We start from the raw sequence: 24,432 nt of genomic DNA on the forward strand, positions 1-24,432 counted from the left end.
GCCCAAAACAATAAATTTGTAAGAGAGGGAAACAAACAACAAGAGGAAGCTCTACCCAAGAAAGAAAATAAGGAATAAAGGGTTGATATTATTGAATAGATGAGCTAATATCTCTATACAAGCTAGCTCGAGGAAGCCAAAGTTATACAAAAATAGTATTATTCACTCTTTTCTCTCAATGTTCTTCTTGTTTCTTTTCTAGTTCTTGATACTTATGTCTCGATCCCCCTCTATGAAAAAACCCTATTTTTCTTATATCCTCCCCCTTTCATTACATCTTGACCTTCCATCTATTCAACCTAGTATACAATACAACTATATTATACAATAGTCTAAAAAATTATTAATTATTAATAATTTAAAAATTGCTGAGACAACATCCATTGAATTCATGAACAAAATTTGCTATTTTCTAGAGGAGCTATAAGTCTTATCAAGTCCATGTTAGTTTGACTCATTGAGACCAATTTTAAGGCAGTGGCCTTTAATATGGGTTTCTAAAAATAAAAAATATATATATAAATAATATGATAAGGAACCTCACCCACCTTTTTTTTTTTAATCTAATTTTATACAAAATAGAAATTTGTCTTTAGCCTAATCTAAATGTTTATGTAAAAGCTCATTCTTCAATACTTCAATTCCGACCCTTGTCCCCCACACCCCACAAGCACTTATACTTGTAAAGTGACTATCGCCCCCTGGTGCAGTGTCTTTGTTATTCAAATTAATTAAACATCATTTTATGTCCATTCAGTACAATGGAACGACTAACACTTCTAAAAATACTCATTTTGAACCGAACGGGTTAACAGTTATAAACTTCATCCATTCATACTTAGAAACATAAACAACGAAGGCGAGAGAATGATAATCCAGAAGCCCAACGTACCAAGGGCAAGAAAACTGCATTGACGACTATCCCCACTTTCTTATTCAAATAAATTAGCAGAGGCAGCCCATTCCTGGACATAATTATGGCCAAAAAAGGCTTACAAATACATATTTGGATTCAAGGGGAAATGTCAGAAGGTTATTGCACAAACAATTTAGGACAAGCAATGCCAATATCATGAATCTAGTTACTTGCTTAAAACTAAATGAGACTAGAGAGATTGTTCGGCAAGGGACTAAGGGTTTTAAACCCTTGTCTACTGACAAATTGATACCTCAGTAGACAAAATAATCACACCAATGGTCATTTTTATAGCTAACAAACTTAATGTGATCAACATGTTGATCATTCAAAACAAATCTTTATATATAATCAAAAAAGATAGCTAATTGGAGTATTTAAAGTTGTATAAAAAACATATCACTTCCTTGACTAGAGAGTGACTCAATGCAGCACGAAACTAAATAGAAGAAGTTTAACCAATAAGACCAAAAAAAAAAAAAAAAACACAATGGCAGAGAAAGTCCCCCAAGGATGAATAATACTCCTAAGTCATCCTCTGAGCAGCTTCCTTTGCTAGAAGCCTTTCCTTCGCCTTTGGTTTTGGCTTGTGATTTGGATCCCATGATCCCACCACCCCACTTCTTTCGGTACTCATCATACTTGTCATTAAAGTTAGCCTGAAACAGCAATTAGAATGAATCGATTGTAGCTTATATATTAGCAAGACTACTATATAATCAATGACGATTAAAATAGGAAATTTGCAACTTTAATCTACCTTGATTGCCTCTAGGATTTTGTTGAACTCCAGCTTATCCTCGTTCTTGACAGTGGTCAAACACAAGACGGAAGCTGTTTTCTTGTGGACAATCTGTAAGCAAATCAACATATATAAATCATTCACTTGACATGAAATGTTTGATCAAAATTTGATACCCAGATAAATGAAACATAAATTACCAATCCAAGACGTGACTTCCCCTTCATAATGCAATAAGGGATCTCCATCAACCTGCACAAGGCTAGAAGCCATACAACTAATTCTATTGGGTCCACATCTTGAGCAATAACTACCAACTGTGCCTTGTTCTGCAAAGGAGAAATTAACCATTGGCATAAGTTACGGAAAAACTTAATGCAAGCAGACAACAAAGTTCATGGGGAATAAAGATGATACAATCATAACAACCAACTAGTTAAGCAACCTGTTCAATCAGGTAGGTAACATGGTTGAGTCCGTATTTTACGACAATGCCCTTCTTAGCTTCAACAGTTTTTCCTTCGGCCTCAGCTTGAGCCCTCTTCAAAAGGCGTTCCTTCTTTGCTGATTTGTCCTCTGGCCTGTACTTAAGAAGCAACTTGAACAAATTTGTTGCTGCAAATCAATAAAAAATTGTCATGGTTTAGAAAAGAAATCACACATGGTGACATGCATACATGCAGATAAACTAGTACATGAACAAAGCCTGCTACAGAATAAAATAACTTACAAAGAAAAAAATCAGCCAAACTTATAATCCCAAACCACTTAATCAGCATCATATGTGCTGCCATAACCCCACAGCACCAAAAAAACCCTATCATCTAATCTACCCCCCTCAAAAGCCATTATTCCACTATTTTTCTCTCATCTGTGCTCCCCAAAGTTGTCTCATGCCTCACCAGTCATAAGGAAATTTTATTAGGGATCATGAGAAAAATCACCCAGAATATAAAATATTGCCCAGTTAAATGAAATCTTCCTAGAAATTGATACCATCCACTATCAAAATGATTATATTCTGCACTTGACACTTGTACCATGCGGGATAGGGTTTATACGTGTACAAAAGTGAAGTCAAGCTTTCTATGAATTTTGTTTTTCCTCAAGATAAAGGGAAGGTGCTGAGAAATGAAGGTTTCTAAATTCTCTCTTAACAGTTAATCATCTATTTTCTGATGGTGGTCAATATTACATGAATTGATATTGGCTTGTACTTTAAAACAATCCAATACCAGAAAATGTAAATTAAGCAACTGCCTAGGTAAGATAACTGGGTCTTTACCAAGGTTTTTGTCCAGGGTCTTAGTGAACTGGTTCAATGCTGGTGGGACCTTCAAATGCTGCTTAAGGATACGCTTCTTCCTCTGGAGACGGACAACCACAGGCCATTTCACAAATCGGTGCAGATCTCTTTTTGGAGGCAAAGCACCGCCAATACCAAACTGCTTAGAACGCTTCTCAAATAATGGATTCAAAACCTTCTCCTAGAAACAAGATCAAAATCAACATGCAAAATGTGAGAACAGACACCAATCCACAAAATGTAGCAAAAAAATTATTCTTAATCAAAGAAGATACACCTAACAAAAAAATACATACAGTCTTCTTTTTAGCAGGTGCAACTGACACTTTTCCACCCCTTTTAGGGGCCTACAAATAATAATACCACCACAGTTAAATCAAACACCAAACCATATACCCATTGAAATTATCAGGTTACCTAAATCACTATTACTGTAATTAACAAACGGCAGTTCAACAAAACTGAAAACTAGTCCCTCAATTTTTTATAATGGTTTTTCTTTTCTGTTCTTTTTCTCTACTGAATAAACATAAAATATAATATTAGACATCTTCTTGAGGCACAATAAATCATAACGCAAAGTGCCAATGAGTTCTGCCTCATTTTTCTATTGGTAATTTACACATAACATCTAATAGCTCTCAAACCCACAACCACAACATTCGAATAGATTGCATTTAAGACACTACATGGGTATTTAACTATTTATCTTACCAATCCAAATAACAACAAATAACCACACAGAGTGGAAATTTGATTGAGACAAGGCCATGGTTTCGAGACCCACTTAAACACCATTCCATAATAATGTGATTAAATTTTACATTGATCATCATTCTACCCCAATCCATTTTCCGGACACGGCAGTGAACACAATTTATAACACTATAAACACACACAGGGTCATTTACGTACATATTTTTTTCCTAAATAATGCAATTTGGGTTCGCCTCGCCCCACCTCAACCCAATGAAACCTACAAATTGCCGGATAATCCAGGGGCATTCACCCCATCAGCCGGCTAGACCAGTAAAAATACATAGAGGCATGTGGAGAACATAGTAAAACAATAGTTATTTACCATTCATTTTTCAACACTAATGTTCAGAAATACACACAAAACCTCATGTTCAAGTTCTACAAACAATACAAAAATTTGTTCTAATAACAAGATTTTCACAGTCCATAACTGAATCACTAATCAGAACAAAAACAAAAACATATATATAAAAAAGCTCCTACACTACTTTTCCATTGAAATAAAAAATATGCACCGTTTTGTTTCAACTGAAATATCATCAATAGTATTCATATCAACAACAGTACAACGAGGAACAAAAAAAAACAAGTGTACAAATCGAAAAGAACAGACGTAGATCCGAAAACATAGATTTTGAATTAGAAAGAGTTTTTACCATTTCTGATAGTTCTGAGGAAAACCCTAGTATTACACAAACCCTTGGCTGCTGCTGCTGCTCAGGAAATAGGTAGAGAAGAAAAAACAATGTGGTTTTTATATGAAGTGAGGACTGATTGGTAATATCAATGTCTTCGTTGCCTCTTTTGGTCATTTTACAAGCTCCATTATCAAACCCACGGGTCGACCCGCAATAACAGAATTGGGCTTTATCTGTGAAAGGTGTAAAAAGAGATTGGCCCAGTTTTGGTGATATGGGCCACTGATATTATTTTCTTGATATAAGGTCTGTTTAGATATCACTTATTTTGTTGAAATTGAAAATTTATTGCTGAAATTGAAAATTTATTGCCGAAAGTATTGTAGATTTAGGTAAAAGTTAGTTGAAATAGTACAATGGACTCATGAATAATACTAAAAAATGCAGTGGACCCATGAATAGTAGCAAAAATAAGTTGAATAATAAAATAACTTATAATTTCATCCAAATCCAAACGCACATTTAGGATCAGTTTGGATACCGCTTATTTTGTTGAAAACTAAAAACTTATTGGTGAAAACATTGTAACAAAATAATTTTTAAGTTATGAATAGTGCAGTGGGACGCAGGATTTACCTAGAAATTTGTGTTTTTACAAGTTTGGCTGGGTCGTGAACAGTGCCATGGGACCTTGACAAAAACGCAAAACTCAAGTTAATTTCTAGGCAAACACACACTTAATAATCATACTTTTTGTCCCTCTTTTTTTTTTTTTTTAAAGATTAACACTTTTTTTCTCCTTGATGATTATGATGCAATTGTAATATTTGGATGGCTAAAAACCACATCTTCAGTTCCTAACCTTGTGCTCATAAGTGAATAAAGTAATAAGATATATATTTGAGTATTTACAAGAACTATATTCTCTTTTGTATGGATTGAAATGACACCAGACTGAAACTTGCTGAAAGCTTAAAATCTGGATCAATTGGTTAGCAAAAGCAAAATAAACTACTTATTCGCCATTCAACCATTGCACTTGGGATTGCAACTTATACAAATGCTATTAACCACCAAGGGCAACTATGAAGGTTTGTAGTAGCAAAAGTAACTAAGTTGGGATGTAACATGTAATTTGTGAAGAAGATGCTTTGAAATTAGGGATGTCAATAAACCAAGCCAATCATGAACAACTCGGGCTCGGCTCGATAAAAAACTTGTTTATGTTTGTTTATTTATAAATAAGCTAAACTTGAGCCTTAGTTTTAGGCTTGTTTACTAAACAAGCCGAGCCTAAGCAAAAAAAATTGTTCATAAACAAGCTCATGAGCTATTGGGCTTGATACACAACAATTCAAGTATAGACTCATTTATAAATTTATATGTGTTAGCTAAATATACTCATTACACATATCTTAATAATGACATGGCCAACATGAGACCACTACCTATATTATCTTAATTTTTTTCTTCCCTTTAAACTGATAAAAACCACTTTAGACTATAGTTATATTTAAAAATAAATAAATAATTAAGTAGGCTACAATATGATCCTTTCCTATCAATCATTTAAAGTAAAGTTATGAAACATGTTAGTATTTTCTCATTCATAATAGTTACAAACAGGTATTTTTCTAGTTCTTCACCATTTAACGTGAATGCAAAAATTGTATTTTGAACAATTGCTGAAACTATAGACAATAAATTATGAATGAATGAATTTAATTATGTAAATTATTAATTTGAATAATAGCTAATCATAAGTAAGACTAGATGCATGATAAAATGAGTATACTATTTTCTTTTATTTTCTTATTAATTTTAGAGATTTAAGCATTTAATATTGTAATTTTTTTAAATCTCAAGCTCAAAAACTTGACATGAGCTCGAGTTTGAGTTTGATATTAAGTTTGAGTTTGGCTTGACTAATTAATCAAGCCAAGTCAAGCCAAGTTCAAACTTTTTTGACTTTCCCATGAGCTAAAGCTCAAACTATGTCTGTCTACGGGTCGAGCCGGTTCAAGTTTGGACCTGAACCGAAATCGACCCGTTTGGGTCGGGTGGTTGGATCTTCGACCCGTATCCGACCAAATAGTCGGGTCGGACCTGGTGTTTTGGGCCACCAGATGGGCAGGTTAGAGTTATCAGTTAGGTGGGTTTGGGCCATTAATTAGGCCCAATTTTTGGACTTCTATGAAATTTATTTTAGTTCAATTTTTTCAGCCTTTTTAGCCCAAATTAAGGAGTTTGATAGTTTTAAAAATTACCTGGGTGTCATATTTTCAGTATTTTCCATTTAAAACAGATTGGGCCTCCCTTTTACTTTTTTTTTTTTTTTTTTAAATGGGCCTTCAAGATAAACTTAAATTAAGCAACTACTCCACTTATAAATCCATCGGGCCTTCAGAACATAAACATCCTGGACAAAATACCTCACCACATGACATAAAATAAGCATATTTTTACCACCTGTTAAGCATTAAATATCTTGGACAAAATACCCCGCCACAACACACAAAATAAACCTATTTTTACAACATCTATTAAGCATCCACACACTGACCACAAAAAATGAACACATCAATATATATTGTAAAACCTGGACAAAGAGTACAACACAACTAACAACACAAAAAATCATATTTTCACCGAATCCTATTTTCACCACCTGTGACTTGTTAAACAGCCACACATTGACTTTCCAAAAAATTAACATAGCAAAATAACATGGACAAAATAGCAAAACACGATATACAAAACATGCCTATTTTTATCACTTGGCAGTAAGCCACTAGTTGAACACAAGTCATATATATTCAAGAGAAACCCACAGACATAAAAGTCAATCTCAACACCTATGTTAAACCTTCACCTGCCAACCACACAACAAGTAATATTTCCAACAACATATAAGCCAACCGCAGCAAGCATAAGCTATAGATTTATACTGCAATACTTCCATCTATATATATATATATATATACACACACACACACATGGATATATAATAGGTAAGCCATATAGGCTGAGAAGGAAATTAGATCACTGTAAGTTTTTAAGGCAGTAAACCGTAAGGCATAAATCATAAGGCAGTAAGCTTGCTAGCTATACAATGTTCCCAACAATAATATTAATTACAATTATGAAATACCATAGGTATTTTAAAAAACATAGTTTTTCCCAAGCATTAAATGACAAATACTCAAGTTAATAAGTATATAACTAATAGAAAAGAAAACCTATTGACCAGGATTTCTTTTCTATAAGTATTAAAAGTAGTATTGTTAGAAAAACAATTTACAAAAAAACTTCCAAAATGTTCCCAAAAGGCTGTCTCCTTTACAAAATAAATGATTCCTCCTACAAAAGACAAAAAAATATTTAACAAATAATACATTACTACCAAATATAAGACCAAATAGAAAGGGCAGCAAGTTTATAATAGTAAAAGGCCAAAGGCAGTAATATACCAAGTCAATTATCAATCTTCAACACTAATTAAGGGTCGTTTGCCTGAGCTAGAACCCAATTTGGAGCTAGTACTTGCTGATGCACTTGATGATGATTGTTGATTTAAAACTAGGAAAAAAAAGGAAATAAATATAATAAACTAAAATTTGTTTGAATACATGAGACATTCAATAATAATTAATAGACAATAAGTTTCAGAATTTAAACATATTTCCTAAATCATGAAATTCCTCCTCTAATGCCTCAACCTCGTCCCTTGATTGACGATGAGAAATCGGAATTGTGACTTGAAACCAATTTTGTGCACATACAAGGTTTTGAACCATGAGAGGAGAGAGAGAACTTCGAAATGGATCAACAATGCGGCCTCGGGTGCTAAATGTTGACTCAAATGCAACAGTTGAAATTGGTACAACCAGCACATCTTTAGCCACTTTGGACAACAGTGGGTACCTACTAGAATTGTCCTTCCACCACCCCAATACCTCAAAATTCACATCCTTTCTACCATCACAATTTTCAGCCAAATACTTTTCAACCTCATTACTACAACCTACAGATTGCTCAGCTTCCAAGAAAAGCTCATATCGAGAGTAAACCATCACATATGGATCACTAGCATCACCTGTCCTCTTACTCCCACTTGGTTCTTGCACATTTGGAGAATTAACAGAACAGTAAATATTAAACAACTTCATCAAAAGATCTTTCACCTTATCAACCATCATTTTCCCCACTGCATTCCCATAAATTTCAGAAAAAGAAAATTTTAAAAACCTCAATTTTTTCGTGGATCAAAAACCATAGCCACATACAAAAGAGGAATAATTTTATCACCTTCCCCCCAATACTTCTCAAATTTAGTTTGCATGTTTGTGGCTGTGTTTTTTAAGAGGGTGTTTTGGGATTTAACTAAGTGAGAAATACTCTCCTGAATAACAAATATCTCATCAAAGAAGGCATTTGAGGTAACATACAAAGAGCTGGAGAGCTTCTTTGTTGCATTGTAAAAAAGCCTCAAGAAAGTCACAAATGCCCTACAATTTTGAAAATCACTCATACAAGGAGATCCCAAACCACCACTATCTTCCTTGGTCCTAAAATATGATGAATAACTATCAACTTCAAAGTCCATTTAAAGGAATACTTTCTCAAAATTTTCAGCAGTTTATAACATGAGGTAATTGAGTTTCACCTAGTAGGTACATCTAGACAAAGAAGACTCTTGAACTCCATACCTAACATCTCCATAAAATTCCTAAAAGTTTGAATTCTATTGGGTGAGGACTTCACATACCTCACAGCTTCACGCACCTTAACAATAAATACATCAATTTCTTTCAAACCCTTCCCAACAATGAGATTTAGGATATGAGCACAACACCTCACATGTATAAACTCATTTTCTAAAACTGTCTCATTCCAATGTTTTGTTACCCTTTGCAAAAATTTAATTGTGGTTAAATTAGAGCTAGCATTATCCATTGTCAAAATGAATATGCCATCAATACTCCACTCACGCAAAGACATCTCAATCTTTCTACTTTTAGTCTCCCCCTTACGATCTTCAACTTGACAAAAATTTAAAATTCTCTTATGCAACTTCCAAGCATCATCAATAAAATGAAATGTGAGACATGTATAATTCAAATTTTGAATAGAAGTCCATGTGTCCATAGTAAGACACACCCTACAACCCTTCAAGGTTTTCCTTAGCTTCTCTCTCTCACTATTATAAATTTCAATCACCTCTCTAGCCACAGTTTAACGAGATGAAATATCCTTTAGACGGAGCTTAGGTTGTAAGGTAGTTACATATTTCTTAAACTCATACCCCTTAACACACTTAAAAGGCAATTCATCAATTATAATCATTTCAGCTAGTGCCTTTTTAGAAGCCTCAACAGTAAAGGTTGTTGACACAAGTTAGAACCTTTCATCTCTATCATTTTTGGGTTCAAAAGCTAAGGTTTTCTTTCCTTTACCTATATCTTCTCTATTAGGGTATTTGGGACAGTTTGTCACATGAGCTAACAAATTACTAGTACCACAACTCTTACTATCAGCATTATATGATTTTTTACAATAATTACATATAGCCCTAGTGACAGTCTCATCTACCTTTACTTTTCAAAATTATTCCAAGCTAAAGACTTTTTCCTACCATTACCAGTACCAGTCTTACTCACTTTGCTAGGTGGAACTGGGGGCAACTCACCATCAGTACCTTCAACTTTGATTGCAGTAGCAACCTCTTGGGTGACAGTAGCACCATCAACTTGGGTGGCAGTTGAACCATTAACTTGTGTAACGGTAGAACCATCAGCTTGTATAGAAACAGATGGTGCATTAGTGGAGGGTTCCATGACCTAAAAAAATCAAATATAAATATTAGCAAATTATAACAATAACAACAATTAATAATAATAATCACATAAGCCAAAAAGGAAAATCTTTGGTGCTTGAATCCAGATAACAGTATCCTACATAAAACTAAACAGAACCCAGTTTGGTGCTCAAAATGATGCTTGAAATTTCAATAAATAATAAAAGCAGAATAAATAATAAAAGTAGAAATATTGGTGATCAAACTTTATTAAACAAAAATAGCAAAACAACTACAACCACCACCACAACAACATAAGTAACATTCATCAACTCTAACAAAAAAAGAACAAAATCCCAACTTTTAACACAAAACAGAGAGGGAAACAAAAATCATACCTTAAAGAAACCAGGGGTGTTGGAGTTTTGAATTTGAAGACTGAAAATCCCACTTGGACAACTTTCAATTCCTGAGTAAAATTAAAATAGGAACAAAATTAATCAAACAAATAAACAAAGAATAAAAAAAGTAAAATGATTAGGGTTTCAATTTTTTTTAGTTAGTGTTTCAAATTATAAAACTTGGGAGTTTATTTGATTTTTAACAATATAAATTTTACTAAATAATAAAAGCAGAAACATTGAACACATCTATAGCAGCATAAGTAACATGCATTAACTCTAAGGCTGTGTTTGGTTCTATGTAAAATGTTTTCCAAGTGTAAAATATTTTCAGGTGAAAATATTTTTTGGAAAAGAAAAATATTTTCAGGTGTTTGGTGGCATTTTAAAAAATACTTTGAAAAATATTTTTTAGTATTTGGTTGTGTTCTTGAAAATACTATAGAAAACACATTTTCTACTTGATGCTCACATTTTCTCAGCTTCTAAACAAATATATAATATCATTTCTCAGTAGATAAACACAAAAGAAACAAAACCAAACAAAAAAATTCATCAAATCCGATCAAATTGAGAGAGAAGAAGGAAGAGAGAGAGACGACTGGGTTCGATCTAGAGGCGGCAGAGGCAAGATTGCGCAGCTACCTTCACTGGTAGAGGGGCTTGCAAGCACAACGGCGAAGTCGTGGGTCGGGGACTAGGATGTGGTGAAATTGGATCGGCGACGCGATCAGATCAGATTGGGTTTGAGCATGACGGAGGAGCTAAGGAGGCGTGATCAAATCGGCGATGGTTTGGGCGGCGTGAACAGACTGACGATGGATTTGAGTGACGCAATCTGACTGGTGATGGGTTTGGGTGGATCGGCAGCTGGACTACTATTGCTCTCTCTCTCTCTCTCCTTCTCTATTTTCAGTCTATAAAATTCTATTTGAAGGTAATTTGAAAGTGTAAATTGTTCTCCGTTTGAAGCCCCTCTTATTTTACAATCAAATGATTTAATTTTCCCTTTGACCGAATTTTCTGAGCATCCCAAACAGCAAGCACGGTGTCAAATATTTTCCCGATTTCCTATACCGCTGAAACAAACTCAACCTAAGTCTCTAACAAAAAAAGAACAAAATCCCAACTTTGAACACAAAAGACAAAGGGAAACAAAAATCATACCTTAAAAAACCATGGGTTTTAATTTCAAGTTTGAAGACTAAAAACCCTACTTGTACAACTTTCAATTCCTGAATAAAATTTAAATAGGAACAAAATTAATCAAACAAAGAACAAAAAACAAAAGTAAATGGTTAAGGTTTCAACTTTTTTTAGTTAGGGTTTCAAATTATAAAACGTCGGGGTTATTTGATTTGAATAGTAGTTTTTCATAACATATAAAGTCAATGACAGACTAGGAAAAAAAAAAAAAAAGAGATGAGAAAAGGAGAACACGTACCCTAGGTTCAACCCATATGATCGGCGACAGGAAGAGGAGTGGGTGCTGGCGGCGGCGGCGACTAGGTATGAAGAACTTGCAATGAGAAGCTAGGGTTTGGACCTTAGAGTAGAGAGAGGCAAAGTGAGAACTAAGAGTTTGAGAGTGTGGTCTGTTCATTGGTGAGAAGACCGAAGATCAAAGCCTTTAAAGAGCAAAGATTAAAGAGTGATGAAGATTTCGTATGGAATTGGTGAAGAGATTAGAGAGACAGAGAGGAGAGAGCATCTGAGTTTGAGCTTTGAGAGATTTGAGAGAGAGAGAGATATAGAGAGAGCGTTTGAGTCTAAGAATGAGAGATATGAGATTGAGATTGAGAGACTGAGGTCTAAGGCCATTGGATTTGGTGATTCGGTGAAGATTGAAGAGAGATTGAAGTCGTTGATCTTGATTCGGTGGAGAGAGGAGAGAGAGAGAGAGAGAGAGAGAGAGAGAGAGAGAGAGAGAGAGAGAGAGAGCGTCTGAGATATCTAATCAAGTAATTTACCTCTAATTGTAACTGTTGGATTGTGATATTAATTTTAATTTTAACGGTTGATTTGTAATTGCTTTGAATCACTGATATGATGTCTCTGTGCTATTGTGCTAGAGTACTCAAAAGAGTTTATAGAGTTTAATCATAACTGTAGAATTGGAATCTTGATTTGGTTTAAACGGCTGGATTTGAAATTGGGAACTTGTGCCCAAAAAAGGTTGATCAGATTGGTTTCCTCTCTACTATATGTTACCCAATAACAGAAGCACGTGATGTGACTCATATGATGTGAGTGGAAGACTGCTTTATGAGTTTATGTTACCCAAGTATTCGGTTGTTTCATGTTATTTGGATTATTTATTTTGTAATCCAAAATCCAAACTGAATAATCGGTTCTTCTTAAAATAGGACCCACGACCGACCCAGACATGCATTTGGATCCGCCTATGGACCTTCGAGTTGGGCAGGTCGGATATTTTGAGTCACTGGACAACCTTAGTTCAAACACTATTTTTAGGCTTGTCATAAGTTCAAGTTAAGCTCGAGCTTTTGATTTTTCCTGAAGAGCCAAGTTTGAACATGCATTACTCGACAAAGCTCGGCTCGTTTACAGCTTTATCTGAATGTAATTCTCCCCTTGCATTATTTGGTGCCTTATCCTCCTTAGGCGATTCAACATATTATTAATGAAACCAAACTAATTTTGAATTCATTTTCATAATGTTTTGTAAATCATGCTTCTATGGAGGCTAATTTTATGGTTCACTTAGATAAAATAAAAGCCCGCACGTGGAACAAAAGCAAGCCTAGCCTCATATAGTCACCTTTGATAAATTATTACCAAAAAACAATGGGCAGTTCTTTGACAAGTGTATTAAGAGTATAAAGAATATGTAATCTAGCGGTTTTATTTTCAAAATATATAGCAATATTAATTTTATCAAAAGAAGTTGTAACTTTAAACTAAAACTAAATTTGTACCCAAACTTTGTTCTTTTATTGCACGTTGTTTTCCTCATCCACACCCTTCCATTTACAATGGAATGGAGTGAGGTTGCGAATTAGTTGATAATCCCCTAGATACAATGGCTAGTTGTTCATAATCCTCAACTAGCTGCATCTCTCAATTTCTCCATCAAGGTAATGGAGATTAGGGCCTTATCTTCCTCATCCAACTAGAGAGGTTGCGTGCACAACACACTCTCTGTGGAGATTAGGCATTGTTAATGAACACAACACACACCCACACTCTCTGTAGACTTCAGCCCACCTATACATGTCCAAACTCTCACAGTTCCAACTTCCAACGGGTGATGCCAAACCATATCACTCTTCTCAGTTCTCTCTATTTCTTTATGTTTTAAACATATGGCCTAAAGCATGGGTTCTGTTAATGCAGCTAGGTTGCTGGATCAAAACTTTTGTCCATAAAGACAGACCATATTCATTATCTGGCCAAACCATATTCACTATCTTCTTCTAATGGGGGCTCTGTGCAAAACTCAACAAGGAAAATGATAAAAGAAGATAATATGGGACTATGGGTAACGTTCAAATAATCTGACAACCATATGTGAACCTTTTATGGCTTTTGTGTAGAGGAATGGAAGTGATGGGCTCATTTATTTATTTTGAATGAGCCCTTTGTTGTTAGGGAAATTTTATTCGATATAAAACGTTTCGTGTTGTGAATGATTGGGCCTATATCTTGGTCGTGTACAGTATGGCCTTAATTGTTGATGAGCCTTGTTCACTATATTATTGGGCCTTATTACGGGCCGAGTGTAGTACAAGACTCTTTTATTGAGTGGCCTCGTTTGGTGTAGGACCGAGCCCTAAAAATGGGCCCTGGATGCGTGAAGTCATGAAATTGGTCTTAAAGTATCTTGGCCTTTTGTCTTTGTAATATTTAAATTACTTATTTTCAGTAGTTTATTTGCATAAGAGTGAAATTTATATACAACTTGGTTGCACAAAATTTTATGTAAATCACTGTGTAGACATTCAAAAAAACCACCCATATGCATTATTTAAGTAAATCACTTGACTTATTAAAAATGCAAGACAAAAAGTTAAAAACTAACTTATTTTTAAAAAACTTGAAGTTAGATTATTTGAAACAAAGTTGGGACAAAAAGGTTATATGCACTATTTAAGTAAGTCACTTGACTTAATAAAAATGTGAGATGAAAAGTTAAAAACTAACTTATTTTCAAAAAACTTAAAGTTAGATCAATTGAAACAAAGTTGGGACAAAAAGTTATATGGGATGCGCAAATAGCGCTTAAAATAAGCAAAAAACTAGCTTATAATCATTTTCAAAACATACATTAGTAAAAGTTAATATAATGATAAGTTCGTAAATAAAAATGATTATATATCATTAACTCTAATAATAAAATTTCAACTATAATTAAATTATTAACACAAAGTTTATGAAGTGGTTAAATAATGAAGTTAAACGGGGAATAAAGAATGGTGGGATGGCTTTGGTGCAGTGGGCGTCACAGGACTTGGATGAATACAACGCAGCAACATTTTCTGGTTCTAACCCATTGGTGTTGCCCTTATTCTCTTGGTCTCCACCACTGGCATAGTTGTTCAAAATTAACATTGATGGAGCGATCTTCTTGGCACAAAATGCAGTGGGTGTAAGGGTCATTATTCGAGATGATAAGGGGAGGGTGGAAGCAACACTAACTAAGAAAAGGATGTTGGTATTCAAGAGTTTATCCTTGAAGGTGGCTTCTTCAATGTGCACCGAACTATCTCCCCCTCCCTCTTTTGTGGCTTCGATTGTCTCAGGCATGCTTGTTTTTTGCACTTTTGTCGGGTTGAATTCTATCGTGTTCGTAGGCAAGACAATAGACCAATACATTTATTAGCTAAACACGCTTTAGGCATTGTTGATTTCTCTGCTTAGATTGAAGAGAATCATTGTTTTTTACAACAAACTCTTTTTGAAAATGTAGTCTCTTCTTTACATTATTAATAAAGTTTTCAGTCTTCCCTTTAAAAATAATTGTAGTCCTATACTTATTGGGATTTTACTAACGTGTACCTAAAGGTATACAATAGTATACCATTTAAAAAACAAAGTTTTTATTGAAAATTAAAAAAGTTTTAAAGCTTTTTCAATCCCTCATTAAATGTTTCTATAAATGAATGGTTTAATGTATATTTTAGGGCACACATTTACCGGATCTTACTTATTATATATAAATATATATTTATATATATTATGAATTTTCATAATTTCAAAGTCTCAAGCTTGAACTTAGGCATATTCTATTCAAAATAAAGATGGTGGGTCATGACATAATACATTTTTTTTTTGGAGAAAGATGACATAGTGCTTTAGCTATGAGCCTATGAGTCACATGATAGTAAACTTCAACTACTCAAACTCAATCAAAATCCAAACCCACAGTCTCGCAATTTATGTCACATTGCTGATTGCTGGCGCCTGATGCCAGACCCACAGTCTCGCAATTTATTCATAAAAACGGTCCCTCTGTCTGTCAGTCAGACTACTCACTACTACTAGTAATAGCAGCCTTTCCTTCCTCTATTCCCCTGTACACCCAAAACTATTTTTGTCTCTGTCTCGCAATTTTTAGCTCCCATTTTTTTTTTCCTTTTATTTATTTATTTATAATTTTAAGAATATGAGCGTTAATCATCATTTATTATTTTTTCATTAATTAAATTTTTTTAATAAAATTTCAATTTATAGCGTGTACTTTTAATGATAACTTTTATTCATGGATTTTACTAATGTTTAGAATATAGGAAACCATTTAAGGAAAAATTTTTGTGAAAAAAAAAGTGATTAACTTTTGGATAGCTTTTTTAAATTTGTATAAAATAGTTTTTAAAAATGAATGTTTAATATATATACTAAGACCATATATTAATCGGATCCCGTTATCATTAGATCAAGATACCAATTGGTTTTTAGTGTGTGTTTGACAAAAATTAAGTGTATGTTTGTGTAGCGGTAGGTGTGTGAGTTTTGCGTTTTTTTTGGGTTCCACGCACTATTCATAGACCAACAAGTACAGAAAAACGCAGTAATAATTTTAAAACTAGGTTCCACAGGCACTATTCATAGTTTAAAAATTATTTTGCTATAGTATTTTCAGTTTTCAGCAATAAGTAGTATCCAAACAAACCCTAAAAAGCTAGTTTATTTTATTATCAGCTTATTTTTGCTACTATTTATGGGTCCTACTGCACTTTTTGATACTATTTACGAGTCCTACTGTACTATTTTAGCTAAATTTTATATTTATTTATCGTATTTTTAATAAAAAATTTTCAATTTCAGTAAAGTAAGCGAATTCTAAACAAATTATTGATATAGGTGAGAACTGAACTCTTGATATAGGTGAGAACTGAAGTCAAATCACTAAGTCATGCGTCAAATCACTTAGTCATGGTTGAGCTAATTAGAACTCAGCCTCACCAATCACACTCTACAGACTACAAAATCATAGATTTGGGCAAGAAGTTATAAAAAATTAAAAATTAAAACCAAAAAAAAAAGAAAAAAAAAGAAAAAGAAAAAAAAAGAAGCGGAGAGTCGCCAAGCCCGCTCACAAATTTGGCATCAAAATTTGAACCCCCGCGCTCCTTTACTTCACAGCGCGCTCTCAAAAATTTCCCAAATTCCATTTTTTTTCATTTCCTTCATTTCCCTCGATTTCTCTCTCTCTTTTAGACACAAAAAAACAAAGTCAAAACTCAGTAAATTTCTAAAATCCACAAAATTCTTCGATTTCTAGGGTTTCCCTCCCAAAACCCCCAAACAAGCCCTAGGGTTTTAGCGCTCTCTCTCTCTCTCTCTGAAATTTGTGATTTCTCTCTGTGTGTCTGAGTGTTTGGTTCCCATGGCTACCGTAACCCTAGACGAGAAGAAGCCGGAGGGGGAAGATCCGGCCGGAGAGAAAGAGGAGGCGAAGCTGGAAGTGGAGGGAGGTAAGAAAGAGGAGGAGGAAGAGCGGGAAATTCTTGTGGCGGTGTCGGAGAAAGTAGAAGAAGACGGGGCGGGGGAGAAAGTAGTTGGAGCTGAGAAGGTTGAGGAAGAAGAGAAGAAGGAGAAAGTGGCTGAAACGCCGAGCAAGAAAGGGAAGAGGAGTGGCCGGAGAGGGAGCTCGAAGAAGGACCAGAGCGAGGTTGCTGCTGCCGCGGCGGCGGTGGCGAAGAAGAAGGCGAGCGAGGAGTTGGAGTCGGTGGCGGAGGAGAAGAAGGAGAAAGAGAAGGAGAAGGAGAAGGAGAAGGAGAAAGAGCATGCTACGCCGGTGAGTGACAGGCCGACGAGGGAGAGAAAGATGGTGGAGAGGTTCTCTGTGCCGTCGCCGGGGAGGTCCGGGAAGTCTTCGGCGAACAAAGCTTTGTCCATTGAGAAGGTAATGGAGTTTCGAAAATTGTGAAAGTTTTGGTTTTTTTTTTTTTTTTTTTGATTAAATTGGGATTTTGTGGAATTGCAGGGTTCTGGTACGCAGCTTAAGGATATTCCTAATGGTATGTTTCGGTTTCTTCTCTTGGTGTATTTTAAGCTTTTGAGCTAAAGAACCAAGCTCGTTTAGTGGTAATTGCATGATTTACTTCGTATGCTGATTAGATATTGCTAGTGTCACCAATGAACTTTAGATTAAATGGTTCTAAACCCCCCCGTTCCCCGCTTAAAATGTGTGAGAGATAGATATTTTGTTAGTGTCATTGTGTATTTACAATTGAGCTTTGAATGTTTATATGGTGGAACATATTTATGTTGTAAAGTGCGTATGAGGAAGTTAACTGCAAATACATGTGTCGTAGAGCTCACTTTGATTGCCAGCTTTAGTATTTACTTTGATCTGATATGCACAGTACAAGAACTTGGGTTTTAAGTTTCAGACATTTTTAGTATTAGGCTCCAAACTTGCTTTTGTTTGCTTAATTTTAGCATCACTCTTCGCTTAATTAATAAGGATGGTTTATGTCAAAATGCCCAAAGTTTTTTTTTTTTTGGGGATATAATGTATATAAACAAACAGAGCTATGAGCTATAGCTCAATTGGAACTTCCTTCTCCCATAACAATTAGTTGGAGGTTGAGGTTGTGAGTTCAAGAATATTGGGTGTGTGTGTAACTTAACAATGAAGGGACATGTTTTGCCATGTATCAGTACCAAAAGTGGGAAATTAATTTAGTTTCCTGGGGTAACTGACAACACTTTGATTTTTAGCTGTTAGACAGTCTAAGCAGAAATGTATAATTTGCCTTATTATTCTTCCCGATTCACTCTCTATTACTCAATTCTTTTGATTTTCATCCTAATAAAAATAATTTCCGAACTTCATAACAATATGATGGCAAAATCAACTTCAAACTGAATTGGTAGTGGGGTGCCCAAAGAGCCTCACTCACCTTGTTAACAAAAGAAACTTGATATATATGCACAAAAGATTACTTGGGGGGTGTTAATTTTTTTATAAATTTTATTATTGTAGTTTGTTTCTTGGTAGATCTATGGGGGACAGTTTTTATTTTTTGGGTCATATTATATCACACTTTGTCGGTAATATGGACTAATGGACTTGTTGCAAGCAGTGGGAATGTCAAGTTGTCTTGGTGGTTCTGAAAAACTAGGTTATTATATTCCAACAAGGGCTACAGAGCATAGGAAGACAATTAACTTTGTATATTCTTTCCTTCTTCACACCAAGTAATATATTTCATATTTAATCTATGCTAGGCTTAAAATGATCAGTATATAACCAATCTGTTTGAAGTGGGGTCATGTTGTGGAATATTACTCTCTGTTGCTAGGTTAGGACTTTCATTACCAGTGAAGAGTTAACCCTCGAAGAATGTCAAATGGATGAGGGAAATTCAGCAATCTAAATATGTGAGGGATTTCTTTTTTGGAGTTTTATGTACTATGTTCTTGGGGTTGGGGGGTTGAAAGTTAGAAAATGCAAGAAGAATGATTAATTCAAGTCAGGTGTTGTCTTCATTGTTGTCTACTTCCATCAGGATCATGATGGAAAGGGTTTTTATTTTTATTTTTATTTTTTTAAAAGAAACTTTTTGATGCATCTGAGAATCATCTGCATGTCAAGTGGGAAACATTTTTCAGCTCTTATTGTCCACAGATACTTTGTTTTGGGGCATGTTATTCACTTCAATTCAACTTTCTTGTTACTGCAGCCTGGCCTATTTTTTGTCTGATTATCTAAACTGTTTCAGTGGCTTTCAAGTTGTCCAAGAGAAAAACTGATGACAATCTGCAAATGCTTCATTCAATACTTTACGGAAAGAAGGCTAAGGTGACCTACCAACTCAGTTTCTTGGTATCGGTTTTGGATTGACATTCATCAAATGATTGAGATGTTAATCATTGGCATTCTTGTGTAGGTGCATATTTGCAAGAAAAATATAGGCCAGTTTTCAGGCTACGTGTGGACTGGGAATGAGGTGTTTTTTCTGTTTACTGAAATTATACTCATTTTGTCTTTCTTGTTGATTTATGGCTATAATCTTCTTAATTATATCAACATAATATAATCTTCTTGTCTATCCATGTCTTTAGTATTCTGTTAATTTGATCATAACCTCTTTTTTTTCAATAAATTTTTTTACTGTAGGAAAAGCAGCGGGCAAAGGTAAAGGAGAGGATTGACAAGTGTGTTAAGGAAAAATTGATGGATTTTTGTGATGTGCTTAATATTCCAATTAATAGATCAATGACAAAGAAGGTAAGTTCTGACAGAATGCTACTTGTTATTGTATCTACATTGTATCAATTTCCCATAATCGCACTAACTTATCTTTAACTTCAGGAAGAACTCTCTGCAAAGTTGTTAGAGTTTTTGGAATCTCCACATCCTACAACTGACGTTTTGCTTGCTGATAAAGATCAGGTTTTACATTACATCATTAGTCCATAGATCAAGCATTTGATGATAAGTTCTCAGGGTGTGAGTTGCTGAAGCTTATTCTGTATTTGAATTTCAGAAAGGTCAAAAGCGTAGGAGGAAGTCCACACCAAGCAAAACTGCAAGCTCTGGAGAAGCATCTGCAGAAACACAACGCAAGGTTTGTTTCCTCCCCCCCGCCACGGCCCCTTTTTAAGTCAGAATACTATCTGGGATTTTTAGCCTCTTGCTCATGATGCAGGGCTGTTTAGTAGAGATATCTTATTTAGTAACACTGATATTTGCTTAGTACTTAATTGATATGACCTTAGGCAAGATCAAATTTTCATACTAAATTTTATTCTAACTCAGAAGATTTTATCTGATCCTGATGAGAATGTTGCTGCTCATTTTATGATCTGTTATTTTGAATTGCCATTTTTAGCTGGTAATCATGAACGTTTGGTTAAGGGGTTATACTTGTCTTAAGTATTAGTTAGCAATTAGGGCCCGTTTGGTACATGTGTTTAAACACATGTTTTCAGTTTTTAAAGTACATTACACGTAATTCTACACAATTTTTTACTCACACGTATTTTAAAAAAATATAAACAATGTAACTAAAACAACGTTACCAAACGGCAAGTTTTCAAAGTGGAAAAGTTCATTGTGTTGTTTATGTGCCCCCATGTTTCCATTTGCTGCTACATTTACTTTTAGGAGTTGGAATTGTCAATGGCATACATATGCTGGTCAGGAGAAACTTAAAATCATAACATAATTTGGACAGGAGGTCTTTTACACACTAACTGGGATAGGGTGGTCTCTGAACCATGCTTAAATCAGATCCTTTGTTGTTGTCTTAGTCAAGCCTACTTTTGCTATCATTTCCGAATAAGATGTATAGCTGTACATGAATGTAGTACACAGTTAAAGGGGTAGTGTAATTTTTAGATGGTGTTGTATATTGCTGTGATTGAAATATACAAAGCGGTAGCCAACTTTATCATAAGTAATGGGATTGTGGCTGTGAAGGAACATAGCATAACATGCTAAATATTCTAGGCAAGTGATTGGATGTGTGCTGTGCCTTTGATATAGTTCTGCCCCTCTTTATCATACATGTATATGCTTTCTCATGCCTTCTATTACCCTGATTGTGATATGTTAGATGTTCATGGCCTTAGTGATACATATACTTATTAAAAAAATGATCTCTGTAATATCTATATATGCATGACAAACTCTCCTCAGAAAGAGCCTTAAAGAAAAAGGACCAGAAAAGGAGATTTGACTTTTGCTTCCTGCACTTTGCTAGATGAGTTATAAATTTTTTCCTGATTCCCATGATAAGTGTCTGGGACTTCTGAATATTCTGAGGCACTAAGTGTGATTGATGGTTGCAGTTCTCTCTCTTCTTTTTGGCCTTTGTTTATCAATGTATCTTTTGTTCTGTCCATGGCTCTCCACCTCATTCAAAGTTTTGGTGACTTTGATTTTTTTTCCCATTTTTGTCTCTAGAAACAAAAACAAACACCCCAAGTTGCAAAAAAGCAAAAGCAGTCATCGGAAGTTGAGGAAGAAGACGAAGTTGAGGATAAAGTTGAATCCTCTGGTGCGAAAGATGAATCTCATAACGATGATGACAATGAAACGGTACCAAATGAAGAAAGTGATCATGAAGAACATAAATTTGAAGAAGAGGAAGAGGAAGAGGAGGAAGAGGAAGAGAAACCAAAGGAGCAGATGTCAAAAAGCTCATCAAAAAAAGGTCGGAAGGATGGTTCAGTGACAAAAACAATTGAAAAACCCAAGCCGGTCAAAAAGGCTACCCCTGCAAAATCTGTGAAGGCTCCTGCAAAATCTCCAAAAAAATCATCTAGTTCAACTTTGAAAAGAGGCGCCAGTGATACTGGTGGAACTTCTAGCTCACGTTCCAAGTCAAAGGAATCAACATCTAAAAAACAGAAGGTTGAGAAGGAAAGCCAGAAGAACATCAAAGAGAAAGATGCAAGCAAGAAGCAGTCAAGCAGGTCCCCAGGAAAGGTTTCAGCAAAGGATCAAGGTGCATTGCGCATTGCCCTGCTTTTTTTCCAATGTTTAATTTTATGGCTGCTATAGATGATTTTGGCACATTGGATATTCAGTTTTTGTTCAAAGATTTTTTCGCCCTTCGTGGAACTACTTCAGAGGTTTGGGTTTTTCTTTTTGGGGTTACATATATTACTATGAGTTTGTTTTTGCATCTTATAGCCGATTTACTTTCTTAGACAAAAAGTTGTTCTTTTGAGTTTATTTTTAGAGAAATGCTATGTTCATAACATTTTCACAACAAATTCTAAGTGGTAAGTTGTTAGTGGTGGGGCAAAAAAGTAACTTTAGTGATAATTTCAAATTAGAATCAATAACAATTAATTACTTATGATTTGTTATGAAACGTTGTGGACGTAGCATTTCTCTTATTTTTAACTTAGTAAACTAACATGTTTTAAACAATTGAAGGTCTAATATTAGGGTTGCACACCTTGTGCTTTTTTTTTTTCAATTGATTTTATTTACTAATATAAAAATAAAATAAAGGTTGAAGGTCCATTAGCATATGGTTTTATTGCAAATTTTCCTGAAATTGTTGTGAAGTTAACGCATGGTATTCTAGGAATAATGTCATGGCTTTGTGTTAAAATAGTTTCTATGGTTGGACAAATATCTCACCTCTTTATCAAATATATCCTGGAACCAGGAAAAGGCAAGGCTGGTAAGAAGGCAAAGGTAGAACCCAGCAGAGAGGAGATGCATGCTGTGGTTGTTAATATCCTGAAGGAGGTGGACTTCAATACTGTAAGTACACTTTTCTACAGCATCACATAGATTGGTTTGTTAAGGTTGTGTATGCCATTTTAAATGTACTCTGTTTCTCATGATGCAGGCAACTTTATCTGATATTCTCAGGCAACTTGGTATGGTTCACTTTTATTTATATTTGCTCCACCCCAATCAAAATAACAACAATAATGATATTAGATTTTCAGTTTAACTTGGTTAACTTAGCAAATGTAAATTTACTAGGTACCCACTTTGGTGTTGACTTAATGCATAGAAAAGCGGAGGTGAAGGATATAATTACAGATGTGATAAATAACATGAGTGATGAGGAAGACGAGGGAGAGGATGCTGAGGAGAATGCTGATGCTGGTGATGATGCAGACAAAGACGAAGATGACGACGACGATGATGCCTAGTGCATTGGACTGAGACATAGAACTTTCTATGACCTTTGCAGAACATTTGAAGCTTGTAGTGCATTCTTCAGGTAGATGATCTTTCTACTGGGGATCCTTCAGCTTCTATAATTGACAAACTACAGTCGATGTCTAGATATCATGACTGATTCCAGACACATGTACCCAACCGGGTTTGTTTGTACCATATGAATTAACCTCTTTTGTTGTACTTATAATCTCCGTAGTTTTATTAGTTAGTTTTATTTTTTTAATAGTTTCTCTTTACTTTCAGAAAATTATGTTCAGACTTTTGATATTTATCCTCTTTAAATGTTCAGTGAATGGCTTTATCTCAAGATTTTTTCCTAAATTGTATTAGTTGTTTAGCTAGAAGGGCTGCCTCTGGAAACCGCATGCGTGCTTGAAATTATTTCTAGCACCTTATCAAAAGTGATTCTCAACAGGTTTGAAATCTTATGGTGGTTTTATTAATGCAGTTTTTGACTGAAGATGAATTATTTGATGTTGATGAAATCAAAGAACTTATTTTTTCTGCAGCACTCTATCTTTTTTTTCAGAACTTAAAAGGTCAGATCTTATTATTATTATTATTTTTAGAAAACATGTTAGTTGGGAATGTCCCAAACATATGTAGGTCGATGGATGGGCTCAAGCTTGTGTGAAGTTGAGGACATATCAAAGGGTTTGAAGTTACCTTCCCTTAATTTTGAGATTTGGGCTTTCATTTTCATCTTGTGAAGTGATATATTCCTTGTTAGAGATAAGGTCT

General features: G+C 34.7%; 1 protein-coding gene and 1 pseudogene across 1 annotated transcript; one reads left to right on the forward strand and one right to left on the reverse strand.

The window, feature by feature from the left end:
• Positions 1-1,219: 1,219 nt before the first annotated feature.
• LOC142631148 (large ribosomal subunit protein eL8y-like) lies at positions 1,220-4,442 on the reverse strand (annotated as a pseudogene).
• A 12,654-nt stretch (positions 4,443-17,096) lies between these two features.
• LOC142630675 (DEK domain-containing chromatin-associated protein 1) lies at positions 17,097-24,012 on the forward strand. The gene is made up of 11 exons (XM_075804703.1): positions 17,097-17,928; positions 18,010-18,043; positions 19,754-19,833; positions 19,922-19,981; positions 20,152-20,262; positions 20,347-20,427; positions 20,522-20,602; positions 21,943-22,486; positions 23,162-23,259; positions 23,348-23,378; positions 23,488-24,012. The coding sequence occupies exons 1-11, from the start codon at positions 17,410-17,412 to the stop codon at positions 23,658-23,660; spliced, it is 1,812 nt and encodes a 603-aa protein (XP_075660818.1). The 5' UTR covers positions 17,097-17,409; the 3' UTR covers positions 23,661-24,012.
• Positions 24,013-24,432: the final 420 nt, after the last annotated feature.

This window comes from Castanea sativa, chromosome 4, assembly GCF_040712315.1.
Source record: "Castanea sativa cultivar Marrone di Chiusa Pesio chromosome 4, ASM4071231v1".
Taxonomy (NCBI): domain Eukaryota; kingdom Viridiplantae; phylum Streptophyta; class Magnoliopsida; order Fagales; family Fagaceae; genus Castanea; species Castanea sativa.